Consider the following 25,358-nt stretch of genomic DNA (forward strand, 5'->3'; position numbering starts at 1 on the left):
AATCTGGGATTTGGAATGTTCTTTAGGCAAAATCTCCTTCATTACCTCCATTTTCTTACTTTCAGCATTGTGCTTCCAGGCAATAATCCCACTATAATCTGTGGGCAGAATTTTATGGGCTCTTCGCAGGCTGGGAGCATGTAAAAATTCCACAAATGGCCTTCCCACTAAAACTTGTCCTCACGAGGTTGGTGAGGGACTTGTCCTCGCCCCAGTTGTTTTTCTAATTCTGATGCCAGTGGAATGTCGTCCCTGAGGTTAAGGGGGTGGCAGTGGAGAGTAGAAGCCCAGCAGGCAGCCCAGTTCAGGCCTCAGGTAAGAAGTGGGTGAGGTACCTTCCTCACTGAGCTCCTTTCCACATCAAAGCCCCCAAGGAAACGTCTTCTCCCTTCTCCCTCGTCCATCACCCCCTCCCAGATGTTTCATCCTACCTGTCGTCCCCATCAACATCACTCCAACTCTATTGCCACTGACCACCTCAACCTCAATGCCTCCTTGCCCCACCTGTCTCTGCCACATGACCTAGTACCTACCTCCATCCTGGTTCCAAGACTTAGGGCCAGATTTTCATCAAGAAGACGGGTGTCAGGAGTTGGGAATTAAGGCTATCTTAAGGCTAGTGACATCAACCGAAGCAGATTGAATAGTTGGCTGACTTCTAGCCTCATTTTGAATGCTTGGCTGAACTCCAAGAATGGCTAATTGGCTCAGCTCAACAAGAATCTGTTTATACAGCTTCAAAAAGGATTACTTTCAGTGTGATTGATTGCTTTATTACCTCGTAATAACCAGATTTTCCTTTGAATCATTTTATTAATGTCTGTGTGTTTATTTGGCTGATTTTAAGAGATATGAAGAGGACTTAATGGTTTCCTCAGGGAGATTTTCATTGCCTATGTTTGATTAGCAGCTTTATGAGAAGATCAGAGGGAACTGTTTTACAAGGCAGAACTTTGAATGCCTAATTTTCTTTGGTTCTTGACTTGAGATTAGGACCTTCCATGTTTTATGACTCCTCTGAGGTGCCGTGAACCACGTCCCCAAACAAAGTGGGCCCGACTCTGTGAAAGTAACGGGTGTCTGAAATTCTTATCCCACAATGGAGCTAGCAAGGAGCACCGCATGCAGGCTCACTACCCGTACCAGCAAAAGCTGCCGGAAATGGGAATGGGGGTGAGAATCCTGGAATCAGGTACCGCTTGCCATTTTCAAAGGTCTTCTGCTGTGGTATAACATAGACAAAGACATGAAAATCAAGGTCTTAAGCACCTGGGGGTTTCTTGCGGTCACCATTCCCAGTGTTGCTGATGGAACTACAGTGTTACCGGCAGCTCTGTGAAGTGGGACTTCCACCCGAGTGCGAGTCAGTAATCTCCCCTCCAGCCAATGGATGCATTAAATTGTGGCAGGGCAGTCAGCATCAGCAGGGATGCATTCCCCTCCGACACTTTGGTTAAATTCTGCCCTGTGCAAACATTGTACAGAATTAATAAATGGGAAAAGTAGAATGTTATTATGACTTATAATTATTTAACACAAGCGGTGTTGAGGCAGAGACTAAAACATTATTTAAAATGAAATTAGATTATTATTGGAATAGAAAGAACATGGAAGGATAAAGGAAATGGCAGGGAAATTGAACTGAATTAATAGCATCCAAATGAAATGCTGGTATCTGAACAGATGCAAAGAACTGAATGGTCGGTTTTTGTGGGGTACGTGGAACATTGGAAATAGGAGCTGAAGTAGGCCATTCAGCCCTTCACGCTTGCTCCTCATGGTTACATCTGCATTGCTGTATCTAATATATATTTTCATATAACAGGCAGGTCTTTCTAACGTGGTACATCTTCAGAATACTGTTCTCTCCCAATCTCAATTCAAAAGAAAATATGACAGTAATTATATAACATTTTAAAGATGAGACATCAGGTCAAGACAACCAGATCAAACCATGAGCAAGCCTTAGAGGCCGTGGCATCCTATGTGATCAAACATTGCAATAGCATCCTAGCAATCAAACTTTATTGTGACTTTTATGGACACTGATGCAGAATTCACGGGCCAAATATTTCAACTGATTTCCAAATGGTCAAAGTGCTCAAGTTGACAGAATCAGACATAAATATTTCATTTCCACTGGAGCATATAGGAAAAATTCTTATCTAAATATGGTTATGGATTGGTAAATGATATTTCTTGCCAAAAAAAATCATACCACTGACTCCATGTACTTAAGCAAACAAAGTTTCCCCATCCAACAATGTCATACAAGAAGCCCAGTCAACCGCATGTTTCGGAATGTTCAAAGCTAGAATTAGTCAAAATAAAATTCTATGAAGAGTTGTGGAAAAAAATGCTTCTTTCAAACACTGAAACCTGGCACTCAAGTATCAATAATTTACGAGTATTTACGTACCCATTCATTTTTGGATATATAAGATTGACAGAGGTTTCCAGTAAGTTAGATTCGTTTAGAAAGTATTTAACTCTTTCAGTATGAAACAGATCTTTAAATATATATAGGTTTTCATTCATATAAATATCTGCAAAATTAATTTCAAGCATCCAGGTAGCTCAGTTAGTAAAACTCAATGTGACTGAGCCATACCACCTAGAAAAGTCACAGATTTAATGCTTGTGTAGTGTGTTCTCAAAAAATCATCACAATTAGTATACTACAACTGGCCTCATGACCCCAGGCAGGTAGGAAAAGTGACATTGACGGTGTTTCTGGTGTCTATAGATATCCAATGACTTCTGTTGGGAACAGCATGCCTAGCCATTGATACAGAACAAGATCAGGATCAGTTAAGATCACTCTCACATTGTGCCATGTCTGAGTCCACTTTAGTATTGTATCAGAGGATGGTCAAAATGAATGGAAGAGTCAGCAGAGGAAAGGAGGGAAGAAATAGGAAGAGAGGAAAATTACTTATGAGAAAGCTCAGTAATGGACAAATTGTTAACTATGTCTTAAAGAAAGTCCTCAGAAGATGTAAAAGTTGACTGTTGAAAGTATATGAAAAGCAGGTAAAATATAAAAGAGGAAAACAACTATTGATGTGAAAAATCTTTTCTGGACCATTGTAGATTTATTTAACCTCACAAGCATATACTAAATGTTGAGATACTAAAGCAGAACATGAATTCTACTCAAATTGCTCCTTTCTGGACATATAGAAAGAACACTGAACCAAATACAATGAAACACCCAAAACACAAAGTTGAGTAAAGAGATGAATCGGTCTAGTTTTAGGGTGCTAAAACCAATGATGAAACACTATCTTCAACTTCTGTCTGAAATGGGTGCAACTTTGGCAGAACAGCCAGGTTGCCAGTGTTGGTAAAACTTGAATAATTTTCAATTTAGGCCTCATTTAAATGGTTGTGGAAAAGTGAGAAATCACCAAGCTTCTGAAATCAACAGCAGCAGAGCTGAGTATTGATTGGGTCTAGTCAGAACACCTTGGCCACACCCAAAAGCAAGCTTAAACACCTCCTGGATAGTTTTTTGAACCATCACCCTTTAAGTGCCTATGCCACTCAACATGTGGGTACACATGGACAGATTATGCACACTAGGTGTGTCTCTACTTCTGTATTTTAAATGTACGGACAGAGATATCCATTCACTTCTGATGCTGCTTGACTAGCTTTCCATTACTCTTCCTCAATCTTCAAAATAACCAACTGGGCGGCATGGACAAGTTGGGCCGAAGGGCCTGTTTTCATGCTGTAAACTTCTATGACTTGGAAATTCCTACAGAAAACAAATCAGGAGTCATTTTGATTTTGTGTAATAGTGTAAAACTAGTGCTCACTAATCCCCATTCTGTTTTACATCTCTCTTCATTTTATAGCACTAACTTTAATAGAATTAAAAATTGAGAGAAGTAAAGCAGGGTCACTGTCACATATTTTACACTATTGTACGGTGTTAAAATTAACTCCATTGTGCTTTGCAATAAGGAGAATGAGAATCCCAAATTTAACAAAATTCTTGATTACAGAGAAATAAATCTCCAAAAACCAATCCACAAATTATTTCCTAGCTCCCCTTAAGAATGTAGATGTCAGGATTCCTGCTTCCTCCAGTGTCATACACTCTGGAAGTGGTTGCATTTGGATGAGGAGGAGGGGGAACAGGACCATTGATTGTAAATGGGTGGATAATGTCATTTATGTCTCATCAAAAATAGCACACAACTTCTGCTGATCCAGGACCGATCAATGCCTTCACCAACAAGATTCTAGCTTTTTCAATACCTTGTTGAGTAGTTAATATCTATACATTCTCAGTGACAGGTAGAAGCGTTGACTAAAGGAAAGTGCACAATTCACACAATTCTGGGGACAAACAGATTCACAGCTGGCACAGTGGTTCAGAGCAATGCCCTTTCTACTCGAATTGCTCCTTTCTGGACATACAGAAAGAACACTGAACCAAAGTAACTAACCAATTCAGCATGGTTTTGGAGCACATAGAGAAATATAAAGTATAAAGTGTAGCCTGAAAGGTGCCTGTACCCTAACTTTCCACTTGAATTGCATCAGCCATTTGATGATGCACTTCATTCTCAAGCACTCCAGTCATTTAACAATTTGGATGGGGAGGTGGTGGGAGGGAGGGGGAATAACAAAAGTCGAAACTTCAAATAAATGTAAAATATTGGAATATTCATTGTGTATGTGTTAAAGGATTTTTGCATTTATATGCATGGGTTTCCTCCGGTTTCCTCCCACAGTCCAAAGATGTGCGGGTTAGGCTGATTGGCCATTCTAAATTGACCCTAGTGTTAGGGGATTAGCAGAGTAAATGCGTGGGGTTGCAGGAATAGGGCCTGGGTGGGATTGTGGTCGGTACAGACTTGGTGGGCCAAATGGCCTCCTTCTGTACTGTCGGGATTCTATGACATTATCATAAGGAATACTGTTGGCAGATGCTACAGTCTTATTTCCTAAACAAGAGTTCCAGAAAAGGATGTTTGTAATATCTCAGGTAATTTTCTCTAAGGCTAGCTGTGTGTTGGAGAGGAACGTTAGGACATTTTGAAATTGTATTTCCCATTGAAATGTCAGATGATTTTATAGTTTCAGAATATAATGTGTCTGCTAGTCTGAAACATTGATGTCCATGGCTCTATTGAGAAATATTGGATAGTCTTAGAAAATAATAGCTGGGCATGAACTGGTTTGTGGAGCAGAATCAAATCATTGTTTTGACACCACAATAGGTCATATAAAGATTTTTACGAGCCCCGAGGAGAAAGCTTTGTTTCTTTTCCCATGCTAAATTAACTATTTAACAATTTTAAAAACACAATCCTGTTTCCAATACATTAAAATGTCTTCAGACATGAACAAACCCACACCCAATTAATATTATTCAGACAGGTCTTAAAATTAACATTGCGGAAAATGTCCCAAGTATGCAATAGAAGGTTATCTCATGAGGCTGGACAAGATAAAAATTGTCAATACAATGTAACCAGATTTCTACACCATCTCCTCCTAGGTCATAGCTTTCTGAATCCTGTCACTGGGGGCAAAGTGGAAAATTGATCCATTTCCCTGCACAGTCATCCTTCATCTCAAAAGACATGTGCACAGAATATACAATCAAAGTGGAGAGACTCCAGAGCTAGGAGTTCTGCTAGCCGACTTGATTATCTGTGCTTTCTTTGTACAGGTTCAAGGCAAAGTTTTTTTCACTGGTCAAAAGGGGAACAGATGCAAGCCAGCCTCCGCCTCTTGCTGGAGTGGATACAAAATGTAGGAATGGGTAACATCGCAGATGAATTTTTTTTCAAATTCACCAGTGCTGTAAGGCTTCTGGCTATCCCAACATCTTGTCTCATACAGGTAATGGCTTCTCTTTTAGTACATTAACTCTTGCAGTTATAGTCCCCGCCACTTTGTAACAGATCAGGGTGTCCTACTATAGTTTAGCATACAATCATTTTTGTTAAAGTGGGAATTTCAATATACAGGTAGCGAAGCACTTAAAATGAAAGGCTGGATAACAGGAGAGTGAGTGAAACAGAATCATAACTATGCCAGCCATTACATATAGCAGGCAAATCACACTCACACAACACATCCTCTATAAAAATGTGAGGTTGAACCAATTTAATGTTTTCCTTACTCCATATTTATTCCAAGTGTTACAGATAGCTACACATTGTTAACTTCATTGCAGTGTTAATGTAAGCCTACTTGTGACACTAATAAATAAACTTTACACAGATGTAATATTTATATAAAAATGAATTGCTTTCACCATATAAGGAGGGCGAGGGGACGAGTCATGCTCAGATGTGTTATGTAAAGTCTTCTACCATTGATCAACAAGTAAGGGTTTCAGGAAAACTCGGTCACCATGGGTCTGCTACTCTATAATAGTAAGAATTGGTACTGATTATCTACAAATTATTCCTGCTCAATAAATATGTAGATAACTTCTTAATTGGGACTGTGGGAGAGGAGAATTGAACTCAGCAGGGGGTCGGCCAGGGGGCCAGGAAAATTAGCAGGACCCTCACTGTAGACTGGCTGTCTCTGCATATACATGAAATAGATAGCGCAGACAAAAGGTGGATGTTTCACTATGACATATCAACAGGACACAGTTGAATGTCCTTGCCAACAACACCAAAACTGTAATAATGACATGATTAAGTGACCATTGTCTGAATGGACATTCCATCCATCTGCCACTAAAGACTGTGACATTACCAATGTGATGCGATTAAACAGCGATTGTCTCGGGCCTACCTCTTTGTATCATATGTAAATAATTTATTGGTGTGCATATTAGAAACAATTATCTTTACTAGAAGTTGTGCCCTATAAAAAAGCTGACTATACACAATTGAGCAAAGCAAACTGAAGAAGCCGCAGGAATTCTTCAGTTCACCTATCCTTATCGATAAGAAGGAAATAAAGGATCGATCACTCACGAACGCTGTGTCTGAATATCTTTTTAGCTCCGATAGACAGCCTGCTCGTAAAACATATGAACATACGAATTAGGAGCAGGAGTAGGCCACTCAGCCCCTCAAGCCTGCTCCACTATTCAATAAATCATGGCTGATTTAATTTTACCCTCAATTTCACATTCCTGCCTACCCCCCCCCCATCCCCCCGCCCCCCCAATAGCCTTTCACTCCTTTGTTTATCAAGAATCTATCTACTTCTGCCTGAAAAGTCCTGAAAAGGGGCATACTGACACCTACAGGTCTGCAAACACATCTTTACATGTTTCCATCTGCAACCTATGACTTAGACTTAATACAAATGGTGTTGAGGAATGTTATCAGTGCTACTACTAAAGGAACCACTGTGCAATCTTTCCACCCCCAAGTGTAACGTCCCTTTGATGATTTATACTTTCTCATGTTTTTCCATAGTCCAGCTGGAGTTGCCTCAAGAGAGAATTCCATGCACTGAACACGTCCCAACTTCTTCACATACTAACACACTACCAACTCGCACCTGGAGTGGACCCCATTGCAACATGGCAGCCAAGTGCTGAAGAGAGAGAAACAACATATAAAACAGGTGAGGCCAACATTCCCGGCGAGAAGTGACAGAAACTGGAGGAGTGTACACATTACAGAGAAGGAGGTGCTGGAAGTCTTAAAGCGCATCAAGGTAGATAAATCTGTGGGACCTGATGAGGTATATCCCAGGACGTTGTGGGAGGCTAGGGAAGAAATTGCGAGTCCCCTAGCTGAGATATTTGAATCATCGATAGTCACGGGTGAGGTGCCTGAAGATTGGAGAGTGCCAAATGTTGTGCCTTTGTTTAAAAAGGGCTGCAGGGATAAGCCTGGGAACTACAGGCCAGTGAGCCTCACATCTGTGGTGGGTAAGTTGTTGGAAAGTATTTTGAGAGACAGGATCTACAGGCATTTAGAGACGCAAGGACTGATTAAGGACAGTCAGCATGGCTTTGTGAGTGGAAAATCATGTCTCACAAATCTGATTGAGTTTTTTGAAGGGGTAACCAAGAAGGTAGATGAGGGCAGTGCAGTTGATGTTGTCTACATGGACTTTAGCAAGGCCTTTGACAAGGTACCGCATGGTAGGTTGTTGCATAAAGTTAAATCTCATGGGATCCTGGGTGAGGTATCTAAATGGATACAAAATTGGCTTCTTGACAGAAACCAGAGGGTGGTTGTAGAGAGTTGTTTTTCAAACTGGAGGCCTGTGACCTGCGGTGTGCCTCAGGGATCAGTGCTGGGCCCACTGTTATTTGTCATTTATATTAATGATTTGGATGAGAATATAGGGGGCATGGTTAGTAAGTTTGCAGATGACACCAAGATTGGTGGCATGGTGGATAGTGAGGAAGGTTATCTCCAATTGCAGCGGGATCTTGATCAATTGGGCCAGTGGACTGACGAATGGCAGATGGAGTTTAATTTAGACAAATGCGAGGTATTGCATTTTGGTAGATTGAACCAGGGCAGGACTTACTCAGTTAATGGTAGGGCGTTGGGGAGAGTTACAGAACAAAGAGATCGAGGGGTACATGTTCATAGTTCCTTGAAAGTGGAGTCACAGGTGGACAGAGTGGTGAAGAAGGCATTCGGCATGCTTGGTTTCATCGGTCAGAACATTGAATACAGGAGTTGGGACGTCTTGTTGAAGTTGTGCAAGACATTGGTAAGGCCACATTTGGAATATTGTGTGCAATTCTGGTCACCCCATTATAGAAAGGATATTATTAAACTAGAAAGAGTGCAGAATAGATTTACTAGGATGCTACCAGGACTTAATGGATTGAGTTATAAGGAGAGGCTGAATAGACTGGGACTTTTTTCTCTGGAGCATAGGAGGCTGAGGGGTGACCTTATAGAGGTCTATAAAATAATGAGGGGCATAGACAAGGTAGATAGTCAATATCTTTTCCCAAAGGTAGGGGAGTCTAAAACTAGAGGGCATAGGTTTAAGGTGAGAGGGGAGAGATACAAAAGTGTCCAGAGGGGCAATTGTTTCACACAGAGGGTGGTGAGTGTCTGGAACAAGTTGCCAGAGGTAGTAGTAGAGGCGGGTACAATTTTATCTTTTAAAAAGCATTTAGATAGTTACAAGGGTACAATGGGTATAGAGGGATATGGGCCAAATGCAGGCAATTGGGTTTAGCTTAGAGGTTTTTAAAAAAAAGGGCAGCATGGACAAGTTGGGCCGAAGGGCCTGTTTCCATGCTGTAAACCTCTATGACTCTAAACAGAACTTTTTTGCAGAAGCTATAGGTGTGATCTTACTGGCCATTCATGCCACACTCCCGCTGCAGCAAAGTTGGAGAATTTGGCACCCAGCCAAATCTCTGTTCACTGCAGCAGGATGGGAAAATCCGGCCAGCATGAATGGCCGTAACATTCCGCCCATTGTTTTTAAAAGAATGGAAGATAAAAAGTGATTATTATAAGCCTTACATCTTTTTCGCAGTTGTTCAAGATTATACTGTGCTACCATAGCAAGGAACAAGTGCCTATAAATAATTGTAAAAACTATAAAAATAAATATATTTGTGTCATGATTTATTGAAAACACGTTCAAAGCAGGCTAATAGAATATATACATACATAGGATAAGAAATTATGCAGTAATTTGACTTGCCCTAATAGTACAACCATTTTACAAAACAAATAGTTGCTAGCAATAATCTTACATATTAATAGTTTCTGACGAATAGCAGACTTTATAATCACCTCAAACTGTGTTTGTTTCAGTCTTGCTTTATGGCTATTCTATGTCAGGTATTCTTTTCGTATTCAGTGTGTGGCAAAATAGAGCAGTACTTGTGTTAGTAGGTTTTAATTCATATTTCATTAGCTTAGCACAGCAATATTGGAACATTTCCCAAATTCAGCTAAGTTGCTCCAACACCGTCAGGAGAAGGTCAATGAAAAAATGGATCAAATGGAAGAAAATGGATGCTATTCACAAATTGCAGATAGGCAATACATAACAGGATTTAATTGTACTCTCCTATGTCTGACAAGCTCCCATATATTTTCTGTTTGACAGAGGACATTCTGTTGAGTTTTGATAAATATCCTCCAATAGTGCTGCCCACAAGCAACTTTAAGGTGGATCTGGAAGCAGTGACCATAGATGACAACATGTACAGACATTTACTGTATATACGCCACTTCCTTTGGAGCCTACGCACCAAATTCCAGCTAACCAATGGATATTCCATAAGTGAAGAGTTACAGGTAAACAAAATTACTGTCTTTCATTCCAAAGAGCATTACACACTGCAAAATCCCAAGTAAGAATTTCTCTTGGATTTTCGTAAATTCTCCAAATTAGTTTTTCCAGAGGATGTGACTAGTTTAAGTTCATTTATTAGTGTCACAAGTAGGCTTACATTAAAATAAAAGCAAAATACTACGGATGCTGGAAATGAAACAAAAGTTCAGGAGGTCTGACAGCATCTGTGGGGAGAGAATAGAGCCAACGTTTTGTGCTGGAATGGGACATCCCCCCACCCTCATAGTATAAATCTCTGCTGATTCTCTTTGCTCTTAGCTCTGCGAAGGGTCATCTGGACTCGAAACGCTGATTCTACTCTCTCCCCATAGATGTGTCAGACCTGCTGAGATTTTCCGGCATTTTCTGTTTCTGTTGTAGGCTTACATTAACACTGCAATGAAGTCACTGTAAAATCTCCTAGTTACCACTCTCCAGCGCCTGCTCGGGTACACTGAGGGAGAATTTAGTATGGCCAATGCACCTAACCAGCATGTCTTTCGGACTGTGGGAGGAAACCGGAGCACCCGGAGGAAACCCACGCAGACACGGGGAGAAGCTGCAGACTCCGCACAGACAGTGACCCAAGCCGGAAATTGAACCCGGGTCCCTGGCGCTGTGAGGCAGCAGTGCTAACCACTGTGCCACCCATGACTACAATGCTGACATCAGTTTCTGCACCATTTAGACACTTGCAATGTAAATCCAGACAGCGTCTGAACCACTTTAGAATTGGATTGAAATACCCTGAAATCTCTCACCACTTTGGTTTGACATTGTATGGAGTATAAATCCAGTGTGGTGTCAAACCGAGTCCTCTATGGGAATGTTGAGGACTTTAGTTTTAGTTTAGTTTTAATTTATTTATTAGTGCTACAAGTAGGCTTACATTAACACTGCAATGAAGTTACTGTGAAAACCTTTGTAAACCTATCTGCAATTAATTTAAAATATTTAAACAAAGCCAAAACATATTCCAGCATATTCACTGTCTAGACATTGAAAATCTAACTGCTGGGCACAGAGCTTTTTTCCTGTACACTTAGAATTTCAGCCAAGCAGTACAAACAGGTAAATTAAAAGCAGAATACTGTGGATGCTGGAGAGCTGAAATAAAAACACTGGAAAAACTCAGCAGGTCTGGCAGCATCGGTGGAGAGAGAAACACAGAGTTAACATTTCGAGACTGTATGTCTTTTAGAAAAGTAATGCTGCCAGACATGCTGGGGGACGATTCTCCCATTGCGACCCGCTAAATATTTGGTGGGTTGGGTTCGGAGATGCGCGCATGCGCCGATTCGCTCATGCGTTCCCGATGCATGTGCATCTCCCACCACCGGAGAGCAGGCGCGGTCGGGACCATGCGGGAAACCGACAGGAAGACCAGGTAAGTGACTTTAATCTATTTGTAATGTAATTTAAATGTCATTATCGGGCTCAGGACTGAATTCTCAGGGCCCGATAGCATCTCCCATCCCGCCAGGAGAATTTCACTCCAGCTGGGTTTAGAGTAGCGGAACTAGCAGGAGACCCTGCTGGAGTGAAGGGGGGCAATATGGGGCCCCCCCTAAGGGTTGGGTGGTAGGGGGGCGGTGCCTCCTGGGCATGGGCAGCCTGGCAGTGCCAGCCTGTACCCCTGGCACTGCCCAAGGGGCAAGGTGCCCATGCCTAGGGGGCACCTTGGCACTGCCTACCGGCCACAGGCAGTGCCAAGGGGGCAGGGCCGAATGCAGGCAGGGCCTGGGGCGATTGGTGGTGGTGAGGTAGTCCCGCTGCCACTCTGCATGGGGATCAGTCGGGGCTGGAGGGAGGCGAGCGATCGGGGTGGGCGATGTGCCGGGGTGGGGGTAGGTGCGGGGGAGGCTGGAGATTGCTGTGATGGGAAGGGGGGATGTCAGGGCTGGCCCGGGAATGCTTGTGGGGGCCGCGATCGGGCTGTGGGGGGGCAGCTCTGCGGGGGTCCCGAGCTGGCCAGTGATCGAGCTGGCCAGCAAACTGCAGGCTGACAGATCGGGACCACTGCGCATGCACAGAGGCCCGAGACTGTCAGACTCTGGTGTGAATAGGCCCCGACCCCCGAGTTTTTAATGATATTCACGATTGTGACCCCTGCAGTGCAGAGTGTGGGAGATTAGAGTCTGAATTCCCACTGAAAAAACAATTGTGAATTACACCGTTTTTCCCACCAATTCCGCACTTAGAATTTTTTGGGAGAATCGCCCCCGCTGAGTTTCCCCCCATTTTTATGTTTTCTAAGCAAGTGACTTTGCTTGAAGCCAAGCTCCAGCTACCGGTCCAAACTGATAACTAAGCATTTAGCTGTAGTTATATGTGTTGTAAAGCCGTGCATTAAATCTCATTATAGAACTCAATTATGCAGGGCTCATTACCTTTGCATGGGACAATGACAGCTGAAGAGTATTCTCCACGTCCTCGTCTCTTCTCTCATTGAACATTCCAAGTTTGTGTGTCCTACAGTTAAATCACACTGCTGACAGAAAAGGATATTTGTCCTTGCATCAATAACCGGAACTCAGACAATTAAAAATAATAGCTAAGGAAAGATGCAGCTCGTTTTCCACACGAACTTGGCCCAATGAGATTATACTTTTGCAGGAACATTCTTCTGAAAAAGGAACAATCAGAAGATAATAGACTTTATTCAGAAAGGTCTCAGAATCCGTGCCAGAACTCAAGTCATTTACTTCTGTTTGGATATTGAACTGAGGTGATATTTGGCTACGAATGAGCAAATTAGACTCCCCCCTTACCCTTTTAATACTTAAATAGTTTGCTAAAGCTTTAACATTTCAATATTCTACAGGAAAATGATCTGGCATGGGGATAGATTATCTAACTATCCAGTAGATATTAAATATTTCAGCCTTTACACTACACTGGCTTTTTATAAAGATCTACGGCGCAATCTTGTGGCCCCATTAGCCACAGGTGCATATCCCATAATGGCTGCTAAATCTCACGAGCAGCCATAAATGCGCCGGCAAGAATTCAGTTTGAGATCCTCCCAGACCCCCGCCGGTGACCTACTCAGGTTCACGCCTAGTGAGGCTGTCAACCTGATTTCTACAGATTTAAATAAACTTTAATATAATTAATGGTCTTGATGCCGTAGCGTCTGCCCATGACGTATCCTCCTTCCCTGGCGGTATGACATTACATCAGTGTGAATCACCACTGCTTTTCAAAAGCTATTACCATGCTGGGAACGCAGAGATCCCTGGAGGCCCCAGGGTTGAGGAATAAGGCTGGGCATTGCACCCTGGCAGTGCCAAGGGGGCTCGCCTTCCTCCATTGGGCAGGAGGGGTTGAAGAAAGAGTCCCAATGCCTCGGGGGGGGGGGGGGGGGGGGGGGTCGGTGGTGGGGAACTTGGAACCCTGATGCTTGTGAATTGAACTGAAATTCCACCAGCTACCGTGGTGGGATTTGAACTACTTTTCCCCAGAACTTTAGCCTGTGCCTCTGGATTACTAATCCAGTGACATTACCACTACACCACCATCTCTCCTATTATGTACATTGGACATGACAAATTGTAGCTTAACTATTCTATGCATTTGTGTATGTTAAAAATAATATTGTAGGCTAAGAATGGGGACAATCATTGATCAGACACAATGCTAGGCCATGATAATACAAAGTATTTGGCTATAGGTTTTTACTTTGAAATACTGCAGCCAGTTTGATCCCCACATTAGTTGGGATATTGAGACTGTAGGAGTATCTTACCTTGACCGGGATTCCCGGGTCCACTAGCTCCCGGTGGGAATCGCGTTGACCCAGAGAATCAGGCGTCAGGCAAAAAAGAGGTTTTGCGCCAGATACTGAATTCATCACAATGCTGCTGGCGCACCACACCGGCCCAGATCAGGTTCCCAGCCAGAGTGAGCAGGAACCCAATAAATATCCAAATTCAAATTAGCAGCTTAAAGTATTCAATTCCCTCCCGCTATTCACCCGCCTCCCCAGCGGGATTTGCACCAGCCGGGCTTTGGTACAGGTCCTGACAATCGTGGACCTGGCATATTGGACCCCAAAGGGAGTCAAGGAGATATGTCCAGTGCCCATGTGCCCTCTGCCACAGCCAGGCTGCAGAGGAAGGGGCCACGAAGGGTTTTGGACGTTGGGCTTGGGACAAGAGGCTGATCTCAGCACTGTCCCATGGTGGAGAATCCCACCTGACAGACGCTGGCAGCGAACACTCCGGTGTTCCCGCTGGCGTGGGCGCTTAGTCCCAATTCAGGATAATCGCCGAATGTCTTACTTATGACTTCCAAGACTTGGAGTCAATCATTCTGAAGAAAACAAATGTGGGGGAAATGTGATGATAGTCTGAGAAAATCCTCTGCAACTACAATTTAGAAGTATTTTTGGATGGTGCTCAAGATGGGAAGTGTTAGTAGGTCGAGAGGGCAGACATATGTAAACAATGATGTTGAGAATTATTTAAACATTTTCAGAGGATTACAAAACAGACTGTTAGGATTATGTACCATAAATATTGTTACATTACAGTCCTTTAAGGGACTTGGTAAGTCTGAGTATGGGGGACATTGAGGAATATCTGGCGTGTGGGTTGAATAAGTTTAGCTAACGCTGCATCAGGGCAACCCAGAGCTTGCACATTTGCGTAATGGAACTGGGAGAATTTCACAATTTCCTCCTGAAATTAGCCAGATTATTTTGCTCTTTTTGCCTGCTACAGGCATTAAAATTTGAATAGTGGTTGGAAAGGCAGTGCAAGAGATCACACCAGCAACAGTCATTCTAACGTTTCTCAAATATTAATTTCATCACTCAAGGTACAGAGCTCAGAGACATGGATCTAATTGTAATTCATGGGCAAACTGAGGTGGGAGAAAATCCCGACAATACAAGCTTCTTTCAAGTACATACTTGCACATGTGAAAACAGAGAATCCCAGATGCCTCCTGATTTACATTTCAAGGAAAGAATCTTTCCCAATCCCGCTGGGAGTGCTGTGTGGAAGCACACTCATATTACATCAGGTCATTTAAAAATCAAATGAACATCAGTTTCTAGTGAGTAAAGGACAGCACGGTGGCACAGTGGTTAGCACTGCTGCCTCACATCGCTGGAGAATAAGGTTCGATTCCCAGCTTGGGTCACTAATAAATAAATTAAAATAAAATAAAAAATAAAGAAGAATTGTTTAAGGGGTTGAAGAAGAGAGGGATTGAAGGAGGCAGATTTCTAGATCGCAAGGCATTTCTGCCAAAAGGAAATGGAATATCTTTTGACAGGAATTGAACTGCAAAGTTTTCTGATCGGTGAAGTTTGGCTCTGCATATCCTTACTGGTTCTTCCCAAATCTTAGCAACCAGAGCCTCAGTAAACATTCTGTATTCTTCTATTTGTCGGTGATTTAAATATCCATATGGGAATCTCAAAAGCAGCTGACCTCGTTGTTGTGTTCTTGTTTTAAGTATTGTACCTAATTCACTGCACAGTGTTCCATGGCCATTACGTGCTGCTCATGTCAAGTGATTTGAAGTCACATTTGAAGCACTTGTTTCTTGACATGCATTGCCACCTCTGTGCTGATGCACACCAGAAACTATTTGCATTAAAAAAGGTGACAGTCTAACTGCATCTTTAGGATCCCATCAGCTTTTGAATTGGCTCAATTCATTGCTAACTTAGTTATTACATAGAAGCAAATCTTTCAGCCCAACCAGTCCATCTTCCACATGAGCAGTAATCCTCATCCCTAATGTTGCACTGTTCCCAAAGCCCTTTAACTCTCTTTCCTTCAACCACTTTAATTAGCCTTTTCTTAAAAGTTGACATGGTCTTTGCTTCAATCAGGAACTCTGGCAATGTATTCCACATTCTTCTGTGTCAAAAAAAATCTCTCCTCTGTCTAAATCTTTTACATTTAATTTTGTATTTATATTCCCTCGGTCTAGATCCCTTACCTTCTAGAAACAGCTGGTTCCTATCCCTTCTGTTCTGTCCCTTCACAATTAAAAGAAAAATCAACTTCTCCTATAATCTCCTCTGTCCAACGAATCACCTCATAAACTTAAGTTATTTCCTGCAAGAGAAACCAGGTTGTAAAGAGGCTAAGCTTCCACCCACTGCTGAAAAGCGCTGCTTTGAGTGTAAACAATGTTAATTTTTATGGATTTGATTGACTCATTAATTACTTTAATGTGTGTAATCACATTCAAAGTGATACTGCTTGGGATGAAGGGATTTCATGACCTGGGCAAAACTGAATCGGGGTCATATAATGAATAGTTCTTGTGATAATATTTTCCATTTGAAGGACATAATTTAACAAAAAAAATGATTGTAGAAGCAGGTTACAGATAACATTGCCTTTTGCGTTGTGAAGGTGACTTTCAGAATTAACCTCTCATTAGTTCATTGTTTGTCGTTATTTGCGAATTGACCTGAATGTGCCAACGTTCTTCATTCCTTTGTGTTGGGGCTAGGTCGCCACCCAGGTCTGTATTCTACAGTTTCTATAAGATTTTGTATGGACTGGTGCCAGGGAGCTTTATTTTTTCCAATTTGTATTTCTTACAGACTGAATTTCCAGTTTCTCACAGCTGTCACCAACTGTCTTCAGGCAATTCAAACACACTTTCCAGTCACAAGACTCCGAATCAGCAATCAGACCGAAGCAATCACCTTAATGGTAATTTTGACACAGAGACAGACGGTAGAAGCTCGAGCACTTCCTGGGTCAACGGATCACACAGAGATTTTAATTCTTGCCATGAACTTAAGGAAAAGCTACATAACCTACAGCTACAAAATACTCTGGGAAGGCACAGGTTCCCAGGGCAAAGCGTGCAGCCATTAGACCCTTCCTGCCTGTTAACTCCTCCAAACACACCTTTGAACTCTGACCTTGCACACATTGACTGTGCACAAACCAATGGAGGTGGTAGACATGCATCAAACAGCTGGAAAAACAACATCTGCAGGAATGGATCCCATGAGGGGGAAGGTAACTGTCAGGAATATGAAGTTTTAGGAATGTTTTTGTTACTCTGCTGATGGTCAAAATGATTAGCACTAAACCACAAAATATAGGATTGCCCAGGTCATTCTAACTAGCCAACAAAATTCAACACTGCAGAGTCAGCCAAGAAAAATCTGAGAGGTCGAATTAAACATCTGAAATATGTGGATTGAGGTTTAGTCAAAATTAAACTGAACTGCCCAAACATCCAGCAAGAATGCCAATAAAGAATATAAATCATATTATTGGTCTCTAGATCTCCAGTACTAGAGTTCACAATACTTACACATCTTAACAGAAGGAGTTTTACATTATCCACCGTGACTTGCTGAACTGAATATTACTCCTATAAAATTGAAATTCAGAATCTCCCCAATTGACTCTTGCAGAAGACCAATAATAAATGTATTTCTTCTTCTTGGCCTTCCTGTCTCAAAGATAACGGATGTGTGCCAGTGTGCCACCGACTGGTTTGGCAGTGTCTGGCTGTCTGTTTGTGGTGTTGTCTCTTGTCTAGCTAACTGCTCTTCTCTTTGCCTCTTTTCACTCCCACTTTCACTGTGTCCACCAGCTCTGGTGATCGCTAGCAACTTGCTCCCAACACTTATGGTCCATGTCACAGGGCTTCATTGTCAGATTTGCAGACCTCTTTGAAGTGAAGGGATGATGGCAAGTAGGTCTGGCACTGGTGGTAAGCTCGTTGTACAGTACATCACTGGGGATCCTGCCATCCTCTATGCGGTTCACATGTCCAAGCCATCTCAGGCGCTGCTAGCTCAGTATGGCATACATGCCGGGGATGTTGGCTACCTCGAGGACTTCTGTGATGGAGATGACATGGGAAAGCCATGAAGAATAGATTTAGTATTCTCAGATTATCGACTGTGTCCTCTAATTGCACCTCCCAGAGTCTCTGATGGACAATCCCTAAATATTAATTTTCTGGCTCTTTTGTTTTCAAATTATGTCAAGCTCTCACCGACTACTTAGCACCGATAAACCTACAGTAATATAACACTGAAGGCTATCAGATGTGACCAAGCAGGATGTAGATAAAGAATCTCAGTATCTGTCTGATGGACACCATGATGTGGAGATGCCGGCTTTGGACTGGGGTAAGCACAGTAAGAAGTCTCACAACACCAGGTTAAAGTCCAACAGGTTTATTTGGTAGCAAATACCATAAGCTTTTGGAGCACAGCTCCTTCGTCAGATGGGGTGGATATCTGTTCTCCAACAGTGCACAGACACAGAAATCAAGTTACAGAATACTAATTAGAATGCAAATCTCTACAGCCAGCCATGTCTTAAAGGTACAGATAATGTGGGTGGAGGGAGCATTCAACACAGGTTAAAGAGATGTGTATTGTCTCCAGACAGAACAGCTAGTGAGATTCTACAAGCCCAGGAGGCAAGCTGTGGGGGTTACTGATAATGTGACATAAATCCAACATCCCGGTTTAGGCCGTCCTCATGTGTGCGGAACTTGGCTATCAGTTTCTGCTCAGCGACTCTGCGCTGTCGTGTGTCGTGAAGGCCGCCTTGGAGAACGCTTACCTGAAGATCCAAGGCTGAATGCCCGTGACTGCTGAAGTGCTCCCCCCACAGGAAGAGAACAGTTTTGCCTGGTGATTGTCGAGCGGTGTTCATTCATCCGTTGTCGTAGCGTCTGCATGGTTTCCCCAATGTACCATGCCTCGGGACATCCTTTCCTGCAGCGTATCAGGTAGACAACATTGGCCGAGTTGCAAGAGTAGGTACCGTGTACCTGGTAGATGGTGTTCTCACGTGAGATGATGGCATCCGTGTCGATGATCCGGCACGTCTTGCAGAGGTTGCTGTGGCAGGGTTGTGTGGTGTCGTGGTCACTGTTCTCCTGAAGGCTGGGTAGTTTGCTGCGGACAATGGTCTGTTTGAGGTTGCGTGGTTGTTTGAAGGCAAGAAGTGGGGGTGTGGGGATGTTACCATTGACCAGAAACTGAACTGGACCAGCCATATAAATACTGTGGGGATGGCCTTGGACATCCAGAATGTTGATTATTCATTCGTGGGACATGGACGTCGCTGGCCGGCCAGCATTTATTGCCCCTCCCTAGTTGCCCTTGAGAAGGTGGCGGTGAGCTGCCTTCTTGACTCGCTGTAGTCCACGTGCTGTGGGTTGACCCTCTCTGATCAAAGTCATCATTCTGGTCTGTTAACTGAAAAAGGCTGGTCACTTTAAACTCCATGCCACTTGGACGCCTGGCAAACTTCCAAATCCCAGCAGCACTCCATTCTGCAGAAGGCATTCCCCTGTCTCTCTTTAAGAAGCTGCAGGTGTGAGAAGAACCTTTCAAGTCCTCTGACTGACAGAAATCAGTCACTTTCATAGGGGGAATTCCCTTCTTCACAGCTGCTCACTTGGCCTCATTCTTTCAACACAGCATTTATTTCAAGTCTCTGAGCCTTCATAGAAAGCTCAAAGCCTTTGAAATCCTTTCAAACCCTTTGAAAGCATTTGTTTCCATTCAATTTCAGTCCAGTCCTTTTAATTCACCTTTGATTGACAGCCTAATGGTTTTTAGGCAGCAATCAGTCAGCTTTATTTGTTGATCTTTCCTTTCATGACAACTTCAAAGCAGCTAAGTGCTCCCAGGTTCTCCTTTGTGTAAACATTGCGGTTAGGAACAATTGGGCGTAATTCTGATGCATTCATCCTAAACTCAATGACTACCATTGACATCAAGGCAGAATTTGACTAAATGTAGTATTAAGGAGCTCTAACAAAACTAGAGTCATTGCAAATTGGGGGAAAACTATCCAATGATTGGAGTCAAACCTGGCACAAAGGATGATGTTATAGTTGTTGGAGGTCAGTTATCTCAGCTCCAGGACATCACCGCAGGTGGGCCACAGGGTAGTGTCCTAGGCCCAACCATCTTCAGCTGCTTCATCAATGACCTTCCATCATACGGTCAGAAGTGGGGATGTTCGTTGCTGATTGCACAATGTTTGGCACCATTCACGACTCCTCAGATACTAAAGTGGTCCATGTTCAGATGCAGCAAGACCTGGACAATATCAAGGCTTTACCTGACAAGTGGCAAGTAACATTTGCATCACCTAAGTGCCAGGCAATGACCATCTCCAAGAAGAGAGAATCTGACCATCACAGTTTGACATTCAATGGCGTCACCATCAATGGATACCCCACTATCAACATTCTGGATGTTACCATTGACCAGAAACTGAACTGGACCAGCCATATAAATACTGTGGCTATAAGAGCAGGTAAGACAGTATGAATCCTGTGGTTTGTAACTCATCTCCTGACTCCCCAAAGCCTGTCCACCATCTACAAGGGACAAGTCAGGAATGTCTCTGAATGTCAGGATGAGTGCAGCTCCAACAACACAAGAAGTTTGACACCAGGAAAAGGCAGCCTGCTTGATTGCTATCCCTTCCACAAACATTCACTCCCTCCACCACCGCACACAGTGGCAGCCACGTGTACCATCTACAAGATGCACTGCAGGGACTTGCCAAGGCTCCTTAGGCAGCACCTTCCAAACCCATAACCGCTACCATCCAGGACAAGGGCAGCAGCACCATCTGCAAGTTCCCCTCCAGGCCACTCACCACCCTGACTTCGAAATATATCGGCGTTCCTTCACTGCCATTGGGTCAAAATCTTGGAGTGGTTCAAGAAGGCAGCTCACCACCACCTTCCCAAGGGCAATTAAGGATGGGCAATAAATGCTGGTCTAGCCAGCGAATCCCACATCTCTCAAATGAATAAAAATATGCTACTTTCCATTAAAATAGTACAATGTTTCTGAAGCATAAAAAAAGGATTGAAAATATATGTTTTTAGAATCACTATGGTTATATAGTAAATATGATCAATTTTTTAAAAAAACATCAATGAAAGTAGTAACCTTCAACTTTAAACAGGTAGGTCCTTTCAAGGTCTTTGCTTATCTTTATTGGTCCTCTTCATATACAGACCTGAGTTCTGGATATGTGCAGTATTCCAACCAGGTCATCACTGTGTTGAAAGAGTACCATCTGTCTGCTACTCTTCTTTGGCTGCCTTGTTGTTTTGGTCCAGTATGTCTGTAGTTTGGTTCAAATTCATAGAATCATAGGATCTTACAGTGCAAAAGGAGGCCATTTGGCCCATCGAGTTTACACCAACCACAATCCCACCCAGGCTCTATCCCCATAACCCCATGCATTTACCCTAGCGATTCCCCCCGACACTAAGGGTCAATTTAGCATGGTCAATCCACCCAACCCGCACATCTTTGGAGTGTGGGAGGAAACAGAGCACCCGGAGGAAATCCATGTAGACACAGGGAGATTGTGCAAACACCACACCGACAGTGACCCAAGCCGGGAATCGAACCCAGATCCCTAGCGCTATGAGGCAGCAGTGCTAACCACTGTGCCACAGTGCTGTTCAGAGTTTTAATCCAGTGTAGGTGAAAATTTAATCCCAAGCAATTTATGCATTTTTACCAAAGTCAAATGATGACCATTTTATATATAAGGATATGAACTTTGCATAATAATACCAGGTGAATCCTTACATTTGATTTTAAACAGGAGGAACCTATGACTTATCAACGCCGACATCTTCCAGCCTGAGTTCAGGAGATGATCCATGCGTGTTTGTGGTGGAGCTGGAGAGGGGGCCCATTGGTTTAGGAATGGGACTGATAGATGGACTGGTGAGTGAGATGAACCGTATATTAATCAATAAGTAGTATTTATATCCACCAATAAATAATGTTACAATAATCAAAGTGTATGACATATAATTAACTCTTAACAGTTTGCAATATTTCTTCAATGAGCTGACAGAAATATCTGTAATCTCACACGATGCAACACTCAGAATTTCCCATGCTATTTATTTCAGCATTAAGTGTGGCTTGTGCAGCATGAAGTGAACCATCTTTTTTTTTACATAAATCCTGGCTATATTAAACTCAGCAGTTGTGATTCTTGTTTTGGTGCCTCATGGGTCTAAGTTTGAGTTCCAGTATTGGAAAATACTTGACTCACTAACCACTGTGCTGAGCAGAAACAGGTCTGATGCCTTTTCTATCCTTACGCCCATCTCCTTTGCAGCATACAACCTTAAATTCCCCTGGGATCTATATCAGAACCCTATTACCTGACAGCCCTGCAGCCTGTGATGGAAGACTGGGGATTGGGGACAGAATCCTGGCTGTAAATGGAGCCAGCTTAATCGGAGCAGACTATGACAGGTAATCACTGAGCTTTCATTTATTTCTGCTGTCATGAAATAGAAGCATTTTCCTCCACCCATCCCTCCGCAAATCCACTCCCATTAGGGCACCTTCCACCTCTCTTACTGATTCTCCCTTTCCCACCAGAAATAAACTCTAGCTCGCTACAAAATAAAGTCTTAATACCTTCCTCAGAGATATTACTGTGAACTGAAACTGGGAGTGGTTTTAGTTTGTGTTATTGGATTCCTCCTGTGAACACACAAATTAAACACACACCACACAGACACAAACACGCACCTCACTTACACACACCACACAAACACACCCCTACACATACCACACTTACACACACATAAAGCACATACCACACTTCAAAATGAAAAGCTGAAGAAATATTGGAACAGTAACAGGTCTTCTTTAGATTCTCCACTTTGAGATACAGTCCCATGGCAAATTTTCACAAATTTTAAAAAAATAACCAAAATTGCATTTGGTAATGAGTTAGAAGTTAAAACTGATAACTGTTGCTTATTTTTAAATCATTTGGAAGTGGGTTGAGATTTCATTTTTAAATACTATTCCAAAAGACACATTAGGACAGGCTGTTTATAGCATAGGACCTGAATTTAGTGATACTACAAGTTGGTGTGTGAATGATCCCAAGGTGGCTACTAAAATCTTGGGTACCAACAAGTCATCAGCACTCCACAAAGTTACACACTGCACTCACAGGGTGTCATTGCTGCATTGTGCATTTTCAGATCCGACTTACATTCCTAATACCAGGGTTAGCCTTTAGCTGAGCACAAGTTGATAATTCAGGGTTCCTAACTGCGATGTGCTAATTTCTTCCTTCTGATTGCAGTGCAGTTAACCTGATCCGATCAGCGGGCGAGAGACCAAGATTTCTTGTTGCCAAGTCAGATTTCCTCATTGCTGAGAAGATCAGTGCGTCATCTTGTTAATCCTCATTCACCGAACCAGAGAACAGACAGCAATCATTAAACATTTGTTTATTTGTCCTCTTCATACCTTCACATCTAAAAGAGACGAGCAACCACTCACAGATCTGTCCATCTGCGATCATTGTTCAGATCCATCTTCTGAAATTAAATTGTGATTGGTAAACGGCAGGCAGGCTGTTTAAGAGCTGCCCCGGCTTCACCTTCTAAGTTCAGCGTTAAAATTATTTACACAAAGTGCTTTTTCTCACGACCATCACACTTAGTCTTGTCTGAATTCAGGTCTTTAATTCAAGGATTACAAAAGCAGACACGAAGGGCTCAAAATCAGCTCACATCCTTCAGATGATAAAAATCATTGATCTTCAAGATGAACTCTTGAATATCTAAGCAGAGTTATAAATATACCGTCACTATCCATCTAAGCACAGTGATACCATAGCATTGATCAACCTGAAATCTAAACACAATTGACAAACCCAGAGAACATTCCTATTCTTTGAAAACTATTCTTCATAAATAGCGGAGGAGCATGGGACATTTCATTGCCAGAGCTGCTGTGTCATCCTCTCATTTGATTGAATAAGTGTGATATAGTGTGAGAAGGGGACACAGCTAGCCAAAGGAGAGATCAGTTACTGAATGGGAAATGAAGAAAGAATGAACTTTGATGAGACCTGACAGTTTAATAGCTTAACCCATTAAAGACTACAGTAGCAAAAACAGAAAATGCTGGAAAATCTCAGCGGGTCTGACAGCATCTGTGTAGAGAGAACAGGGTCAACGTTTCGAGTCTGGAGTCATCTAGTTCAAAACACTGGCTCTATTCTCTCTCCAGATGCTGTCAGACCTGCTGAGATTTTCCAGCATTTTCTGTTTTTGTTTCAGATTCCAGCATCCGCAGTATTTTGCCTTTATCTTAGGACTACAGTAGTATTACCTTGGTTCAGTGGTAGCACTGACCTAATTCAAAAGGGTGTGGCTTTACGCCCCACTACAGGACTTGAATCCATAGCGTAGGCTGATAGTTCAGTGCATTAGGGTATATCACATCATTTTGATTCATATCCCATTTGTAGTCTGGCTTAGAAAGCCAGCTAACAAATTGTGACCCAGCGGTATTCTGCTTGTTTGATCTGATCCAGATGGTTTATTTGGAAACAAAGGGGATGAATTTGATTTTGATAAGCGAATCATTACATGTCTCCTGATTCCACAACAAAACCAAAAACAGGGAGAGAATTACATCGGCTATCGATTCACTATTAAATGTTTTAAACTTTAGCAAGGACTTTGAGCAGTAGGGCTTTAACCCCATCAGCTTTCAAAACTATGACAGCTACAAGGAAATGTTTTTCCATATTTTTAAACAGTAATTTTATTGCAAGTATCACAGCTAATTCCAGAGTTAACTGCTGTAGAGATTGATTCTGGGCTTGGTATCTCCAGGATTTTTACTGCAGGTTAACTGATGAGAACAAAGATGTGTAGGTTAGGTGGATTGGCCATACTAAATTGCCCCTTAATGTCCCAAGATGTGTAGGCTAGGGGAAGTAGCAAGGTAAATACCTGGGGATAGGGTCTGGGTGGGATTGTGGTCAGTGCAGGCTCAATGGGCCGAATAGCCTCCTTCTGCACTGTAGGGATTCTATGATTCTAACATGTGCCAGATCTGGGCAGTGCTGATTCATAGAATCATAGAAATCATAGAAACCCTACAGAACAGAAAGAGGCCATTTGGCCCATCGAGTCTGCACCGACCACAATCCCACCCAGGCCCTACCCCCATATCCCTACAGATTTACCCACTAATCCCTCTAACCTACGCATCTCAGGACACTTAGGGCAATTTTTTTTTTAGCATGGCCAAT

The 25,358-nt window shown here is 42.6% G+C and overlaps 1 protein-coding gene across 1 annotated transcript in view; it reads left to right on the forward strand.

Annotated features, from left to right (window-relative positions):
- radil (Ras association and DIL domains) overlaps window positions 1–23,708 on the forward strand; it is a 119,632-nt gene extending 95,924 nt beyond the window's left edge. The window contains exons 9-15 of the mRNA XM_078240150.1: window positions 5,693–5,865; window positions 7,413–7,563; window positions 10,042–10,232; window positions 16,844–17,270; window positions 21,873–21,997; window positions 22,401–22,540; window positions 23,391–23,708. Of these exons, the coding sequence (XP_078096276.1) occupies window positions 5,693–5,865; window positions 7,413–7,563; window positions 10,042–10,232; window positions 16,844–17,270; window positions 21,873–21,997; window positions 22,401–22,540; window positions 23,391–23,490 (1,307 nt within the window). The 3' untranslated portion in view covers window positions 23,491–23,708. The remainder of the gene's footprint in view (window positions 1–5,692; window positions 5,866–7,412; window positions 7,564–10,041; window positions 10,233–16,843; window positions 17,271–21,872; window positions 21,998–22,400; window positions 22,541–23,390) is intronic.
- The last annotated feature ends 1,650 nt before the right edge of the window (window positions 23,709–25,358 follow it).

This window comes from Mustelus asterias, chromosome 23 (assembly GCF_964213995.1).
Source record: "Mustelus asterias chromosome 23, sMusAst1.hap1.1, whole genome shotgun sequence".
NCBI classification, from domain to species: Eukaryota; Metazoa; Chordata; class Chondrichthyes; order Carcharhiniformes; family Triakidae; genus Mustelus; species Mustelus asterias.